Source organism: Oryza glaberrima, chromosome 4 (genome assembly GCF_000147395.1).
Source record: "Oryza glaberrima chromosome 4, OglaRS2, whole genome shotgun sequence".
Taxonomy (NCBI): Eukaryota; Viridiplantae; Streptophyta; class Magnoliopsida; order Poales; family Poaceae; genus Oryza; species Oryza glaberrima.
The window spans coordinates 18,518,548-18,540,284 of record NC_068329.1 but is presented as its reverse complement, the minus strand read 5'-3'; the positions used below and the strand labels follow the sequence as shown (position 1 = coordinate 18,540,284).

The 21,737-nt window shown below is 40.9% G+C and overlaps 2 protein-coding genes across 4 annotated transcripts; one reads left to right on the top strand and one right to left on the bottom strand.

The window, feature by feature from the left end:
* Positions 1-79: 79 nt before the first annotated feature.
* On the bottom strand, positions 80-1,929 carry LOC127771416 (alpha-(1,4)-fucosyltransferase-like). The gene is made up of 3 exons (XM_052297328.1): positions 1,286-1,929; positions 1,028-1,201; positions 80-922 (listed from the first exon to the last, which is right to left on the bottom strand). Exons 1-3 carry the CDS (start codon positions 1,895-1,897, stop codon positions 338-340), a joined length of 1,371 nt encoding a protein of 456 aa, XP_052153288.1. The 5' UTR covers positions 1,898-1,929; the 3' UTR covers positions 80-337.
* Positions 1,930-4,255: 2,326 nt separating this feature from the next.
* LOC127770378 (DExH-box ATP-dependent RNA helicase DExH7, chloroplastic) lies at positions 4,256-21,149 on the top strand. Of its 3 annotated transcripts, none has more exons than XM_052296071.1 (35): positions 4,256-4,725; positions 4,823-4,928; positions 5,417-5,616; positions 6,195-6,294; positions 6,434-6,804; positions 7,233-7,451; positions 7,891-8,002; positions 8,095-8,304; positions 8,805-8,884; positions 8,984-9,106; positions 9,834-9,920; positions 10,186-10,286; positions 10,396-10,453; positions 10,601-10,666; positions 10,771-10,853; positions 10,967-11,150; positions 11,626-11,784; positions 11,872-11,973; positions 12,074-12,226; positions 12,307-12,411; positions 13,161-13,301; positions 13,504-13,593; positions 13,863-13,919; positions 14,043-14,126; positions 15,056-15,154; positions 15,234-15,371; positions 15,569-15,639; positions 17,478-17,547; positions 18,108-18,206; positions 18,407-18,619; positions 18,800-18,892; positions 19,300-19,422; positions 19,679-19,766; positions 20,073-20,130; positions 20,629-21,149. In XM_052296071.1, exons 1-33 carry the CDS (start codon positions 4,393-4,395, stop codon positions 19,757-19,759), a joined length of 4,311 nt encoding a protein of 1,436 aa, XP_052152031.1. In that variant the 5' UTR covers positions 4,256-4,392; the 3' UTR covers positions 19,760-19,766; positions 20,073-20,130; positions 20,629-21,149. The 3 variants fall into 3 exon arrangements, with proteins under 3 accessions (XP_052152031.1, XP_052152029.1, XP_052152030.1); XM_052296069.1 differs by having other exon boundaries at positions 5,408-5,616; XM_052296070.1 differs by lacking the exon at positions 20,073-20,130 and having other exon boundaries at positions 5,408-5,616.
* Positions 21,150-21,737: the final 588 nt, after the last annotated feature.

Below are 21,737 nucleotides of genomic sequence, written 5' to 3'. Positions count from 1 at the left end.
TTAATAAGATAAACGGTTAAACATATTTTAAAAAGTCAACGGCGTCAAACGTTTAGAAACGGAACGAGTATTTGCCAGCTCAAATAACCGGTTACTGTAGCACGCTGGTCCAAAATCCATCCGTATCTGCAAAAAGAATGTGAAATATGGACAGCAGAAACCATCTCATGCCAACCTTTTTCATAATCGTTCTGCTCCTCCTAAACAGCAAACGCAGACCAACAAATTCAAAGCAAAACGCAGCTACGCTACGTAACAAACACTTCGTTTAAACGTTTTAAACTTTTTTCATTCATAGGCTTTCAATCCAACCGGGGCCAAGTCGTGTCTCGTCTCGTCACGACACGGTGGCGTTGGGCGCCGGCGCGTGGCGGCCGCCCATGCGGCTGGCGCGCTCGCAGAGCCTGCACGGGAGCGTGTCGAGGCTGACGAGCCGGTTCCGGCCGTAGCCGCCCAGGACGCCGCACCGCCGCCACGCGTGGAACTCGGCGTACGCCGCCGGGTCGCCGGCCACCTCCCTCACGTACGCCGCGAGCTCCTCCGCCGACGCGAACGCGGCGCCGTCGATGTAGGAGCCCGGGGGCGCCAGGTCGCGGGCGTTGGGCGCGCCGAAGTAGATGGGCACCGACCCGGCCTCCAGCGCGTAGTAGAGCTTCTCCGTGGCGTAGCTGTCGGCGATGGTGTTCTCGATGGCGAGCACGAACTTGTAGTGCGACATGGCGCAGTGGAGGTGGTCCCACCACTCCGCCGCGCCGTGGCCGTCGCGGGCGCAGTCCGGGTACAGCTCCAGGGCCTTGTCGCCGCCGCCGACGTTGTTCTCGCACCGGCCGAAGGAGTGCGCCGGGAGGTGGCGGAACAGCTCCCGCGCGATCTTGTTCCGGTGCTCGAAGCACCGCGACGACGACCAGTACACCAGCACGTCCTGCATGCGCGCACCCGCCGCCGGCGACGGAGACGACGATGAATGTTTCCGCCATTTGTGTGCATTCGGAGGAAGGAAGGATTAATTCGAGTTGAGAGTGCTTACGTCGCGCTTGTGGGTGGCGACGTGGTAGTTGTGGGTGATGCGGAAGAACTTGCCGGCGTAGGTCACCTGCACGTCGTCGTCGGCGTGGTAGCCGATGAAAATGTCCTCGTGCCCCGACCGCTTCCTCGTCGGCTCGATGTCCATGAACGCGCGCAGCGGCTCGCCCTGCTTCCTCTGCACCCACGGAGCACAAACAACGTTACAGGTGTTCGATCATGGCGGCGGCGGCGGCGGCGAGGTGATCGATCGTGTACTTACGGTGTCGGGAGGGGGCCAGATCTCGTAGAGCACGACGTCGGGGGTGTCGGCGAGGGCCTCCTCGTTGCGGCTCCAGAGGCAGGTCAGCCCGCACCGGCACTGGTACACGCCGTCGAGGATGTCGGGCACCCACGTCACCCCCCTCACGGCGAGCGCGACGTGGGGCAGCCGCAGCGAGCCGCACGGCGCCGCCTCGGGGTCCTGCAGCGCCGCCGGGCCGGGCGGCGGCGACGACCGCGACCGGTGCTTCTCCGCGAAGGCCGCGCACCCCACCGCCGCGTCCCACCGCGCGTACGCGTCGCGCAGCGCCGTGAACGGCTCCCGCGGCCGCGTCCCGAGCGTGTCCAGGGCCGTGCGCACGGGCGCGCGAGGCGGCGCTGACAGGGCCGACGCGTTCGCCGGCGCGCCCGCGGTCGGCGGAGGGAACGCCGGCCGCGGGGAGGCGGAGAAAGCGGAGAAGTCGAGGAGGGAGGAGAGGAGCACGGCGGCGAGGAGGCCCGCGGCGACGGCCGGGGCGAGGAGGTAGGCGCGGTTGAGCTTGACGGAGTGCGCCGCCGCGGAGACGAGCGACGCCAGCGAGCGCTCCGAGCCCGAGGACGGCGGCGACGACATCTCGCCGGATAATCGCGCCCGTTACAACTCTCGGCCACTGAAGCCGTCGCGGCTACTACCAGCTACAAGGGCATATATACGACCAAAAAGAAAAATCATCTGCTACTTAATAAATGTGGCTTTAACTGTTCATCACTATACAGATGTCACTCACAATTATCTGTCACTCAATATGTACCGTCTCCGTTTTTAAATAGATGTGTTTAGATTCAAAGTTTGTTTGGATACAACTTCAGTCCTTTTCCATCACATCAACCTATCATACACAAACAACTTTTCAATCACATCATCTTCAATTTTAACTAAAATCTAAACTTTGGATCCAACTAAGGTGGTGTTTAGATCCATGGACTTAACTTTAGTCCTTGTATTTAGACACTAATTTAAAGTATTAAATATAATAGACTACTTACAAAACTAATTACATAAATAAAAGTTAATTCGCGAGACAATTTTTTAAAGCCTAATTAATCCATAATTAGAAAATGTTTACTGTAGCATCACATAGGCTAATCATGGATTAATTAGGCTCAATAGATTCGTCTCGCGAATTAGTCCAAGATTATGGATGGGTTTTATTAATAGTCTACGTTTAATATTTATAATTAATTTCCAAACATCCGATGTGATAGGGACTTAAAAGTTTTTAAAAGTTTTAGTCCCATCTAAACATGGTCTAAACACAGCCATAGTTGATATTGGCACTATTCATCTTTAAAATTTGACTAGTTATCTTTTCTACAAAAGATTTACAAATACTTAAGGAAAACATATCATATTACTCAAGAGTAGTTAGGCTGTGATTTTGCTAGATATTTGTCATCAAATTTCTCCCCCTAATATTTGTCGGATGTAATTACAGTACAATCGTAGTATAATTACACTGTAACTTACATGTAATTACACTGTAACTATAATGTAACTTGTATGTAATTTTCAAGAATATCTCGTTATTTCAGTAAAATAGAGGTCCTAGGAACAAATCCTTTCACATATGTGTGTGCTGTGATTTTTTTCTTCTTCACCAGAACAAATCTTGTAATAGATCTAACGATTCAAAATTACGTGAAACTTACATACAAGTTACAGTGTAATTACATACAAGTTACAGTGTAATTACACTACGATTGTACTATAATTACATCTGTCAAATTTTTAGTAGAAAATTTGTCGACCAATGTATAGGTGGTCCCGTTAGGCTGTGCTAGTATGTGCGCTTTCTGAACTTTGCTATCCTCATTTTTCACGTGCACATTTATCAAACTGCTAAACGATATATCTTTTATAAAACAATTTTATAAAAAAGTTGCTTTAAAAAATTATAATAATCCATTTTTTCAAAAAATAGCTAAATACTTAATTAATTATGTACTAATGAGTCGCTCTGTTTGGTGTCTGCGAGGGATTAATTCCTAACTCAATGTGCCGAACAAAACCTTGGTACTTTTAGTTTATTACTCCATGTGAAGAAGAATATGTGGATTATGTGTTTACAGAAAAGAAAGAGATTTGGAGAGAGACATCCATCCAAACATTTTTCAAGAATAAATTATAAGCGTGTTGAGAATTGAACATGGGATCTTGGGATTGAAGCCACCTACCCTTTACCACAATATTATTAAGTGTATCTCTGGACTTTGTGTTTAGAGGAACAGCAGCAAATAAAATGGTTTAAAACATTTTCTACTGTATAGAACAGATAATTCTGCTAAGAATTTATGTATAGTAGTACTTAATCGGCTAGAGACAAATTCAAAGGCCACGCATGTATAGTCTCAATTCTCCCCCTAGTACGCATGCACGGTCGCTGGCTGCCTCCCAAACGCACATGCTTTGATGCTTGTCTCAAAATTCCAAGGCATCTTCGGTCTAATGATCAGCTCAAAGACAGAGATTTTGCTGCATAACGGGGTTGCCAATTGGGGTTAGTTAGTTGGACAGAGCAGAGAAGGTAGCGTCCACGCCACCACTACAAAAACGCTATCGAAATCTCATTGTTTTATCGACGGCTCAACATCGCCGTTTTGGACTTTTACAAAAGTCAAATTTGCTTCGATGTTCATTCCAAATAAGAAATCGCCCTCGATGTTCATGTCCCAACCTCCAAAAGTGCCTACATGTTCGATCGCTATTTGCTCGGCCATTTCAAAATTTCTTTTAATTTCAACACGGAATCTTTCCACATTTCAGGCTGTGTATAGATCCAATGGACGGCCCAGTAAAAGCCCAGTAATGTGGAAATACGCTTTCCGGCCAAGAAGGCGTGTTTCGTGCTGTGCGTGGCCCGCGAGTACCCGCGAAGCGCGAATGCACGATTACGCTTTCGAGACCAGAACGCGTGTCCCGTAATGTGCGCGTCCCGCAAAGTATCCGCGAAAGCACAGCGCACACGGCGCGTCGCTGGGCCCACCTACCAGAGAGTGCCTCCGCCGTAGCCAAGCTCGCCGCCGGCGGAGACGATCGGGGCGGCGGAGGCCGAGCTCGGCGGAGGCGGAATGGCGCCGAAGAAGAAGCAGCAGCAGCAGGCGCCGAAGCAGAAGCAGAAGCCCAAGCACTCCTCCACCTCCTCCTCGTCGTCCTCGGCCGGCGGCGGCGCCGCCTCCGCCGCGCCGCGGCTCCAGATCTCGTCGGAGAACGAGCGCCGCCTCCGCCGCCTGCTCCTCAACTCCGGAGCGACCGCGGCGCCAGCGCCCGCGCCGGCGGATGCTCCCGCGGCGCGTGCCGAGTCGAGGGAGCAGAAGGCGCGGCGGCTGCGCGGGGTGTACGACAAGCTCTCCCTCGAGGGCTTCTCCTCCGCGCAAATCGAGCAGGCGCTCTCCGCGCTATCGGTTCGTGCTCCCAAGCACTCGTTGAGCACCCGCCGTGCGATGGAATTTGGTCGTTTCTGTTGTTGATGATGATTTGGGGTTTAATTTTTGGGTGCAGGATTCGGCTACGTTCGAGTCGGCGTTGGATTGGCTGTGCTTTAATCTGCCCGGCGATGAGCTCCCCCTCAAGTTCTCCAGTGGCACCGCTTCCTCTTCTGGGGCTGGTATGCGGTTTCGCGGGTTTAGGGCTTAGCGCTTCGTGTCTACTGTCTAGTCTCATTTCTGTTTGAACTGTGAACTCTGCCATCTCTGCGTGTGCATTTGCCAGCATCAACATGTTTGTCAGATCATATGCATGAAGTTGCAATATATGCTTCTGCGCATACAATGATTTGCCTGCGTTCTGTGCTTTACTGGTTCCAAGTTTGAAGTAGTGCTTTACATATTTTGCTGCATTTGTATTTGCGCTGCAGTTATTCTGCATTTTAGGTTCTGCACGTATGCACACACCCATGAACTGCAGGGTTGGTGTGCTCATGCTTGTGTTTTCTCATAGAGGCATGGATTGGTTCGAAACTTTTAAGTGTTGAGTGTTAAGTCTATCATGTTTTGGCTGTGTATGCTTTAGAGTCTGCGTTTTATAAATCCATTATCTAAAAAAGAAGTCTATCATGTTTAAATCAGCTGTTCATTACTTTTCTAGGGCCTTTAGGGACAGAAGGCTCAGTTAAGGTAGTATCAACAGCGAAAGACAATTGGGTGCCACAGAGTCGTGAGTCAGAGGAGGTGCAGGGGAGCAATGAGAGGTTGGAAATTATAATTAGCAGGCGGCGAGAAGAAGATGTGACATTGGATGACGGGCGATCATCACAAGCTGCATGGATTCGGCAGTACATGGAACAACAAGAGGAGGTATAGGTGACAGATGTTCAAACAAGTGATTTTGTTCCTTGGATTGCTGCATCAAATATTGAATATCGATACTCTTTTAATGACTGTTTAAATTTTTAATCTTGTGCAATTTTGCTTTATCTGACAAGTATTCTATTTTCACTCCTTGAAAATATCTTGTATTGTTTTAATATCAAGCTGGTAACACAAGATAGTAATACTTTGGGACTCTCTCTCCGTCACACCAATTTAAATATTTTATCATCTTTTAACTCTTCATTAATTAAAATGCTCTCCAATATGCGTGTTCGACTGTTTATTTTGCAGTAATATGTTTGTAAACATGATAGGAAGCGTTATGTTGCGAACATAATTATAGTGACATACCTTATTACATTTGTGATTGAAATATTCTAATGTACTGAATGCCGTTTAAAGTTAGTGACAAACATCTTATGCATTTCAATCCACTACGAATTGGATGGTGCTCCGCTAAACTTCGAGATTAAGCTTATTCAATGTATCTCTCTTCTTTTTCTTTTAATTCCTGTTTAATGTATATTGGTGCAATTATTCCTTTTTCTTGCTGCTGATGTTAGGAAGATGATGTGAATTCTAATGATTCCTACACATGGGAAGATCACTGCCCACCAAGTTTGGAAACTGCTGAGGCAAAGCCAAGTAGGCGAAAGAAGAAGGGTACACATAATACTTGTTGAAGGATATCGATTCTATAGTGAACCATATGAATTTTCTCTTCTAATTGTGACTAGGTTTTGAATGCTTATATGTAGTTCAGGCAGGTTTATATTATGCCTTCTTGTTTGATTGTTTTCAGGTAAACAAGCGAAATCCTCATCTGGAAACTCAAAGGAAGATCTCAGCAGTTCAGATAATGTCTTTCCAAATTCTGATATTGCAAATGCTGAGGGTGATCTAGTTGACTCTGGTGCAACTGGAAAGAAATGTGAGAGTCCTGTCCATATGGATGGAGGATCCAGTTTGGAGAAAAAAATGTCCAAGGATGTTGATGAAACCAGCACAAAGGAGGTAGAAGAAGAGGAAGTAGAACTTGATAACCTGTTTTTTGAAGATTCTTCTGCTTGGGAGGCAGTGGCTCCAGAAATACTAAAACAGCAAAAAATAGAGAAATTATCACATGATGGTTATGGGCATCTTCTTGGAAACATAGATGATATATGGAAGAAGGTCATGTGCATCTGCACCACTTTATATTAACGCCCCTCCTCCTATTGTCATATTTATCTTTAGAATTTTGGAGGTGTTTTTGCTGTCTTGGTTCTTGATTATAATGCCGCTTCTCTCAATTTTGTTAGAGAAACCTTGTTGTATACGGAGTAGGATAGTTGGGGTGGCCTTTATGTGCTGCAATGTTCCATGCTACTTGCTCCTAAAAGCTGCATATAAACCATTCAAGTTTCAGTAAATTACCGTACTAGACAGTGAGAAGAGAACACAACTAACATATCTCACTTGTAACGATATTTGAGGAGATCCATTATTTGGGCAATGGGCAGAATGTAACAATTCGAAATATTGCTAAATAAACAATGAACCAACAAAGCTGTTTAATCTCTGGCGTGCATTTGGTTCTAACTATTTATTGTGGTCTGCAGGGAGATTCTGGTAAAATGCCAAAGGCTGTTCTGCAAAAATTCTGTCAGAAACTTGGTTGGGAAGCGCCAAAATACAGTAAAATATCTGAAAAGGATCGTAAATTCATATATGCTGTTAATGTACTGCGTGGCTCTACTGGTCGTGGTAAAAGTCGGAAGGCTGGAGGCTTGACAAAAGTCGAGTTAACTGAACAAGATAAAGAATATGCATCTGTTGAGGTTAGTATTGACAAAATGAACACTCTGTTACTTTCTAAAATATCTCAAAAATAAAAACAATTCGTTTTTATTTCAATGAGAAATGCAAGTCTTCATATATACAGATGTCAATGGCTCCATGCACTATCCTATGCATCCAAAGTGCTCAATGTTCTGTGCAAGAACATCAAAATTCTTAGAAGATGGGGCGTTGCTTTAATTTTGGAGGCACACCAATCCCCAATGCGCATTGGATGGATATGATAATGCATGTTAATCTGTTTGGGAAGCTATCCCATTTCCACTGCTTATTCAGATTTATTTCTTCATTTTTACCTTTCATGCTTGTTAGTATTAACTATTCTGATTTCATAATAACTGAGAAAAGAATATACATATCATCATTCCTTGTCTAGAATTGTATTTCTGAACAATAAACATTTGCTGAATTGGTCGACAGGAAGCACAAAACAGAGTGGCAGCTTTTGCTCTATATCAATTTTTCGCTGATCTTTCATTGCGCCAATTGCTTATTGAACCATATGCATCACTTGTTTTAAGATGGCAAGAAGGTTAGATAAATTGATCTTGCTTTCTTCTGTGATGAATCACGATTTGTTGGGGCCTTTGGGCTACATATTACATGGTTTTGGCAAAAAAGCAGGGGAGTTATCATCATCATCTTCAAGGGTTATGGATACTGAGGATAGTCGAAGAGCTGGTTTTGTAGATAAGTTGTTGGATATGGATGCGAATACAACTCCACATCAAGTTGAGGATGCGTCAGATGGTGCTACATCTGTTGACTCTAGGAGCATCGAGGACAGCTACTCTGTTCATGAGAAGAAAGAGACCTATCTGGTGAATCGTACAGGTAAGCTTTGAATAAAATCATCATTTCAGTTTTTTGTCTCAAAAGAATTTATGAATAATGTGTGAAACAATCATGATATGGATGGTGACCATTTTTTACCTTCCATAACCTTTTAATCTGTCACTGATGACAGACTTATCTTCTCCATTCTATCAACTTTCTCGACACCAATGAGGTTTCTCCTATGTAGAATCTATTTTCACAGAATTATAACACCTTTTAGCTATATTTCCATTTGGAATCTTGCTTTATTTCTCTTGCTCACAACATGCATGCCGTGTATTTTGACCTCATTAGTTCTCTGAGATATTCATGCTATATCTTTCTTTTTCTTCTAATTGAAATAATCTTTTTTTTTGTTTTAACTGAATAATGATCAAAGAATGTATTAAGTATTTTTCCTTTATAGATTATTCCTTCTTGCCTCTACTAGACTGCTAATAATGTAAGTGTAAGTATAATTCCTGTCAGGATATCTAATGTGGCTTTTCTATGATCAGGATCGAGATCCGCAGAGCAGGTGGAAAGCACAGTGTTGAAAAAACATTTGGAAAATAAAATGAAGCAGTCGAGCTATTTGGTAAGAGTGATATGCATTCTACTATACTGTTCTTCTAATTTAATACCTTTTCTTTTGCCTTTGACTCTTTGTGACGAATTGCCTCATCTTTGTATTCAGAAAATGCTGGAAGCAAGAGCTTCTCTACCAATCTCTAGATTCAAAGATCATTTTCTACAGTTACTGAAAGAGAATGATGTGATTGTTGTTTGCGGAGAAACCGGATGTGGGAAGACAACTCAGGTACCCCCCCCCCCCCCCCCCCCCCCCCACAAAGGCTTCATTCTTGGGCGCTGCCAGTTGTTATTCCAGCTTTAAAAGATAACCATATCATGTGCAAAACATCGTCTTTTTTTATGCCCTATCCCTTTATTTGGCTCCCTGAAATTATAATATTTACATTATTGGTGATGGTGAGGCATGAGAAATAGTGAATTATCTGCTGCACGAAACTTGTCATAACAAGTCTGATGGCAGTCGTGGTTTCCTATAGTTTGGGAAGCCAAGTAGCTCTGAAACTCCCACTTGCTTGCCTAACTTGATCTAGGATTTCTAGACTATAGACCTGACTTTTCCCTTAATGACTCTATCATTCTACATTGTTTTTAAAACAACTTGACTAATTGAGTGCAACAGGCTAGGATATACGGGGGCCATGCTTAACATATTCAACAGGAAGTGCCTTCCTATGTGTTTTAGGATCTTATTCTTTCCATGGTCCATTTTCACCTATTGGAATGTGTTAATGAACTGATCTCATGATATTCTTCATCTCCCAGCCAATCAGCTTCTATTATTTGACGATAGGTATGCTAGCTGCTATTGGTACAAAGTTAGGTTTGCATATATTCCTTGAACATGTAGAAAGATATTCAATACTAGATGTTATGCAATACCAGCTTGTATAGTTTATTCTGATCTTTCCAGAAGCATGGAGTTTTACGATGATTATATTATCTTTCATTTGCAGGTGCCACAGTTTATTTTGGATGATATGATTGAATCTGAGCTTGGTGGTTACTGCAGCATAGTCTGCACACAACCCCGGAGGATAGCGGTATGATCACAGTGCAGACCTTGATCTTTTCTTTATCTTTCCGGTGCAGCATATTAGCAATACATTGCAGGCAATATAAAAATTGCATGTCATATTCATGAAATCACTTCTGGGATAATAAATTCATCATAAAGTACAATATCTTAGTGTTGTTACTGTGAGATCATCTGGTATGCTAGATATCCTTTTTATATGATGATCACGCAGCTTATACTAAACAGATCTAGATTGTTGAATATAACGTGGTATAGCTACTCACTTGTAGGCCATTTCAGTGGCTGAAAGAGTGTCTAGTGAGAGGTGTGAATCTTCTCCTGGATCTAAGGATTCTTTGGTCGGATATCAAGTTCGTCTTGACAGTGCTCGGTATTTGGTCTTTCTCATATTCACATTATTATATGTGTGAAAAATTTCTTGTAATTTTGCATTGAAGATCCCTATGATGTATTCAACTTTGTTCTTTCTACTGTTTTAGGAATGAAAGGACAAAGCTTCTGTTCTGTACCACCGGTATCCTTCTTAGAAAATTATCTGTAAGTAGTGCTGTCATGTTAACATAGTTTGTCTTGTGCAATATTTTTATTGCATGTAAAGCTAACATTATAACATCCCTCCACTTGTGTTTCAAGTCATGTGATGATAGTTCCTAAGAAATTATTTCCTTTTCATGCTAATTTCAGGGGAACAATGATTTAAGTGATGTTACTCATGTAGTAGTAGACGAAGTACATGAACGTACTATTTTGGTATGTACATGTTTGTGTCCTTTCCCTTTACGAATCAGACAATGTTTTCTTTTGTTTCTATGGTAGAGGAAGTCCATGAATGATCCTGATTTCCCAGTTTTCAGGGTGACTTTCTGTTGATTGTTCTTAAGAGTCTTGTTGAGAAGCGTTCTAATCAACCAGGAAGGAAGTTGAAAGTGATTCTCATGTAAAACCAAATTCTTTTTTTTTTGTCTTTATTCTTTTCAGTTTGTAATTTTGTTTACTGCATTGATAATCAGGAGAATCTAATGTTTACTTCCCCATGTGCTTTACCTTCAGGTCTGCTACTGTTGATTCAAGCCTATTTGCTCGGTATTTTGGAGATTGCCCTGTAATTAATGTTGAAGGGAGAACACATCCAGTTTCATCTCACTTCCTTGAGGATGTTTATGAGAAAATGGAGTACTGTCTTGCTTTGGATTCTCCTGCATCAGGAGCATACTTTCAACAGCATGGAGAAAAGGTTTACCTTACTCATTTCTCATTCTTAATGAAGTTTATATCCTGCAACAGCTGCCGTGTGACTCTTACTATTCTCTCTGGATTACTAGATCTGATGAACATCCCCTTGTCTTCATTATATTATGATGAATTATACATGTCTTAGGGTCATATCTCCATGTTGGTCTATTACCTGTGTTTTATTACAACAATTTTGCATAGCCATGAGCACGCCATGCAATTTGTTTAACATATATAACTGACCCAACATGAAGTAAGGACTTGATAAGATACCTCCACAGATAAGATCTATTTAGAACTTGGGATTATTTTAGTGGAAGTGTATGATACATGATTTTACCAGAGACTATATATATAACAGCCATATGATCTTCATATCCTCAGAGCTAGCCAGATGGCCGTTTGGCAATCATTTTACTTTGTGTGTTTATAATCAGTACTGTATACTGATCTTTTTTTTTTTCATTCTGCTCCAGTGGAAGAATGCTAGTAGCACAGTGAATAATCGACGAGGAAAGAAGAACCTTGTTTTATCCTCATGGGGGGATGAGTCAGTGCTTACTGAAGATTATGTTAATCCTCATTATACAACTGATTGCTATCAGTCATACAGCGAAAGGACCAACCAAAATCTGGTAAGTTTCATGCCCCAAACCAAAAATTTTGCGCTCTTTTTTAAAATATAACTCTGGCGGACTAAAGATTTTCTGTTGCTACCTCAGAAACGCTTAAATGAAGATGTGATTGATTTTGATCTGTTGGAAGACTTGATATGCTATATTGATGAGAACTGCCCCCCTGGCGCTGTTCTTGTTTTTCTTCCTGTAAGTTCAGGGTGTCACACCAGCTTAATGCTTCATTTCTTAATAAACACCTTGCAATATTGATGATTGATCACCATTTTTCGTCTGTGATGCTGCTCAGGGAGTCGCAGAGATTGATATGTTGATTGATAGATTATCTGCTTCTGTTAGATTTGGAAGGGAATCATCTGATTGGATTCTTCCTTTGCATTCACTGCTTGCACCCACTGATCAAAGGAAGGTGTTCCAGTCACCACCAGAAAACATTCGCAAGGTGATTCTCTTCACCCAGGACCTACTGAGTACTTAGTTACTTACGAGTACTTACGACTTTTGTGCTTCATGATATTGCAGATTATTGTCGCCACAGACATAGCAGAGACCAGCATTACAATTGATGATGTAATTTATGTAGTTGATACTGGGAAGCACAAGGAAAATCGCTATAACCCGCAGAAGGTCACCTTTCTCTTGTTTGTGCCTGTAAATTTGAAAGTACAAATATAGCACTTGTACAATCCTTTCCCAGGGATTTTATCCCTTTTATTTTCATGATTTGTTTGTCTATGGTGCACCTTCGATCTGCCAAGGCTGAATAAAGTTGTCCTCGATGAGCCTGTCCATTTGGTTAAATTTGTGCTGGTTCTTTATTGGAACTAGACCATATATGTTAGAAACTTTTGGACTCTGGTCTTGTCTTTGTCTGTTAATTGATCTTGTGAAAATTGCATCAGCTGGTCCATCTAACATAGCACTTCTACCATAAAGATTTACCCTTAGGTCCGTTGTCATCAAAACTTCAAGTTTTTTTTATTAATATTTAGTAATGTGTGGTTTTCTTTACAAAATTCTATCTACTGGATGCCTTTGCACTAAAATTGACTATTTAGTTATTTAAAATCTTGGAAGTTAAATTCTGATTGAAGTAACATGCTTGGATTCTATATAAACAAAAAATGCTTTTGAAAGTCAAAATAAAAATGCTTGATGCTTGGCAACTTGGCATTATTTGTTGTGGGGTTCTATTAGGCTACATTGTGAGCTCATGGGTTGGACTTCTTTAACCCATGTTTACCGGAGTAATAATCACATGAAATTCATAAGTTGGCCATGAGCTCAGCCTATCAACTTTTTTATGCATGTGTTGACATGATAAATCATCTCAAAACATATCTAATAGAAACTGTTCTGTCATATTTTGTTTGCAGAAAATGTCAAGCATAGTAGAAGATTGGATTTCTCGTGCAAATGCAAAACAGAGACGAGGACGGGCTGGTCGTGTGAAGCCTGGGTTGTGTTTCTGCTTGTATACTCGCCATCGTTTTGAAAAAATGATGCGCCCATTTCAGGTTCTCTAGTTACAAAAAGATACTAAATTCAAATTCTGCACCAGAGATTCCATATTTTAGTATCTGTAACATATAAAAAAATGAGTTTGCTTACGAACATGAGCTATGTTTATGTTAATAGTTTTGCTAAGGACAAGTACAATTGTCGTAAGCAACATCTGTAACCATCATGCTTTGATATTTCTGTCTATTATGCTTGAAGGTGCCTGAGATGCTGCGGATGCCATTGACTGAGCTGTGTTTGCAAATAAAATCACTTCATCTGGGTGGCATAAAGTCATTTCTTTTAAAGGTATATTTTATCTTATCCTCATCACTTGTCTATTTTTGTTTTCTTCACATGCATCTATGCAATCTTGCATGATCTCTCTAAGATTGTATGAACGGTTATGCTTCTCTGAATGTGTTTGTGCAGTATCATTAGTTGATGCAGTTTTTGCTAGGAATTTGTGGACAACTATCTGTTCTACTTTTTTTCTTTACCAGAAGTTCTGCTTTCTGTTTGTGTCAGCTGTGAAATTGTGATGCCAAATAATCATATTTCATATCGTATTGTTTCAGGCCATAGAACCCCCTAAAGAAGAAGCTATCTCCTCTGCTATTGACTTGTTATATCAGGTTCTATTCTGCCTTTTGTCATATAAATCTTTATTCATGTGTGCATATTAGTAGCAGAAACATTTTTGGCATATCCTTTTGTAGTTCTTAACCAAACTTTATACTGTCTGGTGTAATGTGTAGGTTGGAGCATTTGAAGGACATGAGGAATTATCACCTCTTGGCTATCATTTGGCCAAATTGCCAGTTGATGTTTTGATTGGAAAGGTGCGGCTAAAATATAATTTTCTGGCTCATTCATCAAAAGTGACATAGATATTTAATGCATACATTTCAGCATAGTAACTAGCTACATGTTGTTGTTTGCTAGCATTTGTCTGTGCATGGCTGTGTGGCAATATCACCATAAATTCTTCAATGTATGTAAATATATGAGTTAGTTGTTAGGCATTAGAGTTGTATAACTTTTTATATTTCCAAATAAGAAAAGATAGCTTGCTGTATCTAACCTCACATTTGCATTGGAGATTTTGTTTGTCATGTTAAATGGTGAAGTAGCAGATAGTTGTTAATGTTGTTTCTTTTCTTCAATCTGCGTGCAAACAAAGACAGCCCAGCCCTTTTCATGCCTAATCTATATTCTTATGTACATAAAAAAAATTCCATATGAAATACCTTTTTTTCATTCCATTCCTTAACTACAACTTTAATCTTCAGTTCTTCACTACAGTGCCCTATTCACAATAAACTTCAGTGAGCTTTATTATGTTCCATTTTTTCCGAGAACGCCCATGGGAACTGCATGTCATTCCATTAAAGAAAGAAGAACCTACAGTACATCACAGCTCTATTATGTTCTTCATGTCCCTTTGGAATGTCTTTATTTCCTACCTTTTATGTACTTAACTCTAGTGCACAGTAATTTTTGTAGGCAATACTGTATTTTTTCACACCTCTGTAATTGACTAACAGTAAGAGTTTTACCACTTATTTTTCATATCTGTGGCCCTTTGAGCATTCCCAATGGTATTATAGTTCTATACAGATAATTCAGGTTTCATAGAAATAAATAGTTTCTGCATGTTATTAACAAATAATGACAGTAATTGTTATGTTTGTTCCATCGATTTGTGGAGCATTTGTAGTACTTTACCTATTTAATGTTTTGCTTTGATTTGTCTTCTGTGCGACTGCAGATGATGCTCTATGGTGCTATCTTTGGCTGCTTATCTCCCATTCTTTCTGTTGCTGCTTTTCTGAGTTATAAATCCCCATTCATCTCTCCAAAAGATGAGGTATTATGATATTATCGTGGTCAATAATTTATATAATCTGGATATGCACTATCATGACATTGTTTCATTGATAATGCAGAAGCAAAATGTGGAGAAGGCAAAGGCTTCATTGATGAATGAAAACCTTGATGGATCTGCTTCTACAGCAGATAATAAACAATCTGACCACCTGTTAATGGTTATTGCATACAATAAGTGGTCTCGCATACTAAGAGAGGTCATAAAACTTATTTCATCTACTCGAATACAATTTTGTGACATTAGATACATTTGTTACGTGCTCATGTATACTTAGTATCATGTGTTCCTTTATATTAGACTACTATCAGAGTAGTTTTGCAGTATATGTCAGCCTGTAAAAAGAAAAAAGAACATCAGTTCCAAGGTTTTCTAATATGTGATTTTCAATTGCAGAATGGAGCTAGATCTGCCCATCAGTTTTGCCGTTCATTCTACTTGAACAGTACAGTGATGTATATGGTCAGGTTGGACTACCTCAGTTAGTCAGTTTATACTTTATACAAAAGCTTGATGCAAAAGAATAAGATTTTCTTAAGGGCTTATCCGAATTTCAGTTACAGCGTTTATATTTTCAAATGTTAGACTAATTTTCTGGGTTATCAATCAAGGGCACCTTCTTTAACTACATATATGTCACCACCACTAATCTAGTAAGAGAGAATCAGTATACTTGTGTTATGATTTTCAGAAAGTTTCATTCATTAATGGATTTTTTCTGCAAAAATATTTAACCGTGGTAGTGCACTATTCAGCATGGTCTTAATAACACTTCAAATCCTATGGTCTCAAATTAAATGTGTGAACTTAGAAAGACTAAGTTTAGGTGGGTAAATTCCCCCTATGTGTGTATGCTACAAGAAGTCACAAACTGTTTCTCGAGTGACTACTGATTCTATAAGTGCAACCATTGTTAGAGTCGAGTTTAGGTGTGTTAAGTTTTCTTTTTTTTTTTCCTCCAGATCTGCTAGAGTCGGTTCAGCAACTGTCTACGTGCAACCATTGTTTCTAAAGTTTATTCATATTTAGTATGAAATATAAAGCTACTCTCTCCGTCGACAAATATAAGGACTTCAAGCTTTTGAAATTTGTCCTTGAATATAACAATGTATAGAGTACTATACTTCTCTTACCAACCACCTCATTTAATTTTCAACTAATTTTACCCCCAACCACCCTTCTAGATTTTTTATGATTTGGTCCTTTTCTAAAACTTATTTTACAAAGAGACCCTTGGAAAAACTTATTCCAGGAATGGTTCTTTTTGTGGCACCAGAGACGCTGCCGCCGTGGTCCAACTGGATGGCACCAACATCTTTGGCGTCGTCCCCGTGCCACTATGGCACCACGTGGCCGCCCTGCGCTGATGTGGTAGGAGGACAGCGCCCCATCCACCCACCCCCACCCCCCACCCCCCTGGCGCCAACCATACCGGCGCGCTTCCCTCGGGGGGTGGGCAACACTTAACTGCGCGGGCCCCACCCCCTCCCCCTACCCACCCATTCGGCCCCTCCCCAGCCCGAGCAGGGCTGTTGCGCTTTCTCTCTCTCCCCCCTCCCTTACCTCCTCAAATCCACTCACTTTGGAGCCGTTTTTCACGAGATTTTTTGGGCTAATCGAAGAGCAAGGTATTCTCCTCCATTGTCGCCTCTTTTTTTTTCGTTTTAATTGGTGGAATTTTGTAGATCGGAGGGTAACCCTTAGAGAATACCTTGCTCTTCGATTTCCCCAAAAAATCTCGTGAAAAACGGCTCCAAAACGAGTGGATTTGAGAAGAAGAGATGACGGGGAGAGAGAGAGACAGCAAGAACTCTGCTCAGGCTCGGGCTGGGGAGGAGGGGGTGAATGGGCAGGGAGGGGGTGGGGCCCGCGCGGTTAAGTGCCGCCCACCCCCTGGGGAGAGTGCACCATTATGGCTGGAGCCATGAGGGGAGGGGTGGCGCCAGTATGGCTAGCGTTGTCCTCCTGCCACGTTAGCGCATGGCAGCCACGTGGTGGCACGGGGACAGCGCCAAAGATGCTGGCACCGTCCAGTTGGACCACAGCACTAGCGTCTCTGGCGCCCCAAAAAGGACCATTCATGGAATAAATTTTTCTAGGGGTCTATTTGTAAAATAAGTTTTCGAAAAGGACCAAATTGCAAAAAATCCAGAACCACCCTTCCCTCCCTAACTAATACTCATTTAATGAGGGGCATATATCCTTTTCTCTCATCCTTAGTCTCTCCAATGAAGGGTAAAAGGCCTTATATTAATGGACAGAGGGAGTAACTAAATTTCACAATAACACTTTTTTACCCTTTCAGAGACATGCGACTACAGTATGGGACATTATTAGCAGACATTGGACTTTTGGATATTCCTAAAGATAGCCTGGTATGTCTTTTCATTATGGAGAATTGCACTAGGGATATCATCTTTACTGGAATGCAGACTTATATCATGTTGTTCATTTTCTTTAGTTGACTGAGTCATAACAGTGACAATTTTGTATCTCTAGTCCTTTTGTCCTACAAGCTAAGTATATGATGACTAGCAATATATAATCATCACATGATTGGACAGCTAAATGCTACAGTACATATAGAGTTGTAGTTGGAAACATAGGCTCCTGTAGCTCTTAGCACCTTAGTGACAACCTTATGACTAGTTCAGTCAATCACTTCATATATTACAATTGACAAATTTATACCAATGAAAAGTTATAAATGCAATGGTCAAAGTCACATGAAGACTAAAAATTAGATAATGTTAAAAAAGGACTAAATTTGAGGGAGCAAGTTAGTTTCTTTTTGGGAACTTTAAAAGGGTACCCTAACTTAAATTGGTAATGTACTTTCCCAGCCAAATGCTGCCAAAGTCCTCTATTTCTAATTTGAACGGGGACAGACATCATAATCGATCTTCTAATGTCAATTAATCCTAATATTTTTCAGAGGCCTGTGGATGGAACGAGGAAAAATACTCTTGAGAGTTGGTTTGCGAATATGTCTCTTCCATTTAACTTATATGCTCGTTACTCCTCAGTTGTCAAGGTAATGGCATGATTGCTAAACATTTTTGACTTTTTTTAACATGTGCCAAAGTACAAAATAAATATGATCATGTTGATGAGATTAATATCCTAGTGTAATGCTTGTTTACCTTTAGTAATCTGTATAAGCTGTTGTTTCACTTAGTTCAATTTGACGCTAATATGGTTCATTTCTGGAAAATGCTTATGTGGCATTTGCAGTCAGTCATATGCGCAGGTCTATACCCTAATGTTGCAGCTACTTTAGAGGGTGTTGATCCAGGAGCTCTAGGTGGCAGGAAGCCATCTGATTTTCTGTCTGGAAAGGACCGTCCTCGATGGTATGATGGACGACGAGAAGTTCACATACACCCATCATCTATGAACCACAGCTTGAAAGCTGGTCAATATCCATTTTTGGTGTTTCTTGAGAAGGTATCCTTTTGACTTGAACATGAATGGGGTGCACCATTATCATTATGTTGCATAAGATACACTTGTAGAAATGTGGAATGATATACCATATAAAAAAGTATTTACGATGGTGATCTGAAGAAAAAATATTGTATTTTTGAATCTCTGATACTTTTGATTCTCTCTATTCCCTATATTCAGGTTGAGACAAGTAAGGTATTTCTACGTGATACTAGTGTTATTTCTCCTTACTCGCTCCTTCTGTTTGGTGGTACCATGGTTATCCAACATCAGGTATTGTGGTCTCTATCCAATCCTAGACTATTAGGCTTAAGATACCGAACCCCCATCCTCTTATTTCTATAAGGGATGCAGTGCCTGTGCCTTTTCTTGTGCTCACATCACATGTTAGATATTGGCACTTGTCAATCAAAAGAGAAACTACTCAGTATATATTATTAGTTTTTGTGAGTAATATATGTGAAAAGTGAAAAATTGCATCAATTTTAGGGCTTTCAGTTTCACATCGATCTGTTTAAATCAGTTAGGCAATTTTTCCTCCCATGTTCTTGTTTAAGGGAAATTCATTTAGAAACTGTTGGTTATTAACTTATCGTGTATATTTTTGTGCATTAACTATTAAATGGTATCTTTAGCTAATTGTAATCAGTGGGGAAACTTATTGTCTTTTTTTTTAACAGACAGGAGTGGTTATCATAGATGGATGGTTAAGGCTGGCAGCTGCTGCACAGACTGCTGTCCTATTCAAGCAACTTCGCGTAACACTTGATGCTGTTCTGAAAGAATTGATAAGAAAGCCAGAGGTATGGTTTCTCCCCTTGTTTTAACGTACAAGGAATAACACCTACTCATGAAATGAGATATTGTGCAGCTGTAGTGTCTCCTGCACATCTCATCATATAATTTCTCTCCCTGACCTCATTGGCTCACTGTAATAAAAGGCTGGTTCACTTGTATAGCTTTGTGGAAAGGCTTGATACAATACACGCGGGATAGTTTACAGTCAATATGCTGCAACTTGTATTTTCTAATTATCTTGTTTGTATGGTCTGCTTCCAGATGGCAACTTTTGTTGACAATGAAGTGGTCAGATCCATTATTCATTTACTGTTAGAAGAAGAAAAGGCCCAACAAGCATGAAATTATGGTAATCTCTTCATATTAAGTTTTTTCTTGTAACGTAACTGAAAGATCAGTGTCAAATATTATCTCACAGATACAGTAGTCACAACTTGGCTATTTGTGGAGCATTAGAATTTGCATGGAAATTAGTTTCTTCGAGTTTTGCATGGAACTCCTGCCATAAAAATAGACCTGTAACAATAGTCGCATGATTAGCATTTTGCTTGATCACTTGTAGCAGTTATTGTAAGTATGAAGTAACTATAGTTGGCTTGGTATTGGTAGCTTTCTTCAATGCAGCAGCTTAATTTCTGTGTTTTGTTTCCATTAGGTCAGTGGATTATGGTATACCATATAACAACGGAAACATAGCAGAATCAACTTCAGAGGTTAGGACACTAATTTCTGGATGCACATTATTATTAGAATGAATACTTATACTTCAATAACTACTACTAATATTTTGTGTATATGTCCTTTCAAAAAAAATATTTTGTGTGTATGTTTATGTGCATCTGAATATCTGATATCTCTAACTCTGCCCAGTCAATGAGAACTACTCTTGTATATCCTTTTGTGTCCCCTCCATGTGATCCTATGATTTCTTCTCTCTTACACACATGAGAAATCGTGAGTATGTCCCACCTTGTCCATTCCATTTGACACTGTCCAGCATAAGTGCCGTGCACGTTTCACGGGCCGCCAATAGGATGGACTCGCTAGCAATGCATATCCAAGTATTGTCGGCAGCTGCTGGCCTTTTTCCAGCAAATTGACTTGACATCTATACGCTAGCCTTTCCTACAACATAATGGATGAGATCTAGCTGCTGCAGACTGATGATTCTCAGGCCTTGCTTATGTTGCTGTTCGTTTTGTTCTGTGCAGGCATCCAAACTGTTCTCTCTTGCCCCACACTCCGTAGCCATTTTGGCTTGCAAAGCTTGGTGATTGGCATTTTTGAAGCTTCAATGCAGAAAGGGGCATTTGCTTGACTAAGCAACAAAAAACAGATATATGTTACAATAGAGAAAAAAATCTTGAAATTCTTCCCGACCCTGATGTGAAACACAAGTACTTCCTCCGTTTCACAATGCAAGTCATTCTAACATTTCCCACATTCATATCGAGGTTAATGAATCTAGATAAATATATGTCTAGATTCATTAACATCAATATAAATGTGGGAAATGCTAAAATGACTTACATTGTGAAACGGAGGGAGTATACCTCAATTCGTCCATGTAAGGAAAGACTGCAGCAAATGGAGCACAGCTTGTCTAGAGTATTCATTCGCTCGAATGCAATTTCCTTTCGCAAGAATTTGCTATGCCGATGAGATCCTGTATGCATGTTAAAAGGTGTACTTCAATGTTATAGTAAGGAATAGACTAGTGTACAGTGGATGATATCTTGCGTATCATGAAACTGAACATATACGCTTGCCTACGGCTACAAATACTTGTTCAACGCTGAGCTTCGTGAACTCCGAGGATCTGTACTGTTGGAATGGATCAGGGTTGACGTTTGTACCTTCCGGTGCTATTAAACCTTTGACGCAACGAACATGAGAACATGTTCAAATCGAAGTGCTCTTATGTTCAAATCAACTACTCTTGTCCACCGGCCAAGGTCTCCATATGAATATGGACGACTAGTGCGAACCTGGAGAAGTCACAATTTTAGACGCCTACCCAGTTTCAACAGTATATTCTATTACGGCTCTTTGATAGTTGAAAATCATGAGCTGCAGGATCACAGGGTGTCTACCAAAGTAAGGCATCATAGATACCAAGAGAGCTAGCAACATCCAGTATGATGTAAAAGCAAGGGCATCATACCATATGCTCAGAATTGCGAGAAGTAGAGTTTGTTATCTAAATACTCTACTAAGCTCCATTTATTTTAAGACCCTGTTTGGCCTGGCTTCAAGCCTCGACTCTTACAGAAAATAAGCTTGTTGTCTAAAATAAGATGACAACTTGCTGAGTTTGAGG

What these genes read in the sequence shown, in the direction of transcription:
- LOC127770378 (XM_052296070.1), top strand. Translation starts at nt 4,393, where the DNA reads ATGGCGCCGAAGAAGAAGCAGCAGCAGCAGGCGCCGAAGCAGAAGCAG. An exon ending in TGAAGCAGTCGAGCTATTTG is followed by an intron (nt 8,885 to 8,983) that starts GTAAGAGTGATA and finishes CTTTGTATTCAG; the next exon opens with AAAATGCTGGAAGCAAGAGC. An exon ending in CACCAGAAAACATTCGCAAG is followed by an intron (nt 12,227 to 12,306) that starts GTGATTCTCTTC and finishes ATGATATTGCAG; the next exon opens with ATTATTGTCGCCACAGACAT.
- LOC127771416 (XM_052297328.1), bottom strand. Translation starts at nt 1,897, where the DNA reads ATGTCGTCGCCGCCGTCCTCGGGCTCGGAGCGCTCGCTGGCGTCGCTC. An exon ending in TCTGGCCCCCTCCCGACACC is followed by an intron (nt 1,202 to 1,285) that starts GTAAGTACACGA and finishes CCGTGGGTGCAG; the next exon opens with AGGAAGCAGGGCGAGCCGCT. An exon ending in TCGCCACCCACAAGCGCGAC is followed by an intron (nt 923 to 1,027) that starts GTAAGCACTCTC and finishes GCGCGCATGCAG; the next exon opens with GACGTGCTGGTGTACTGGTC.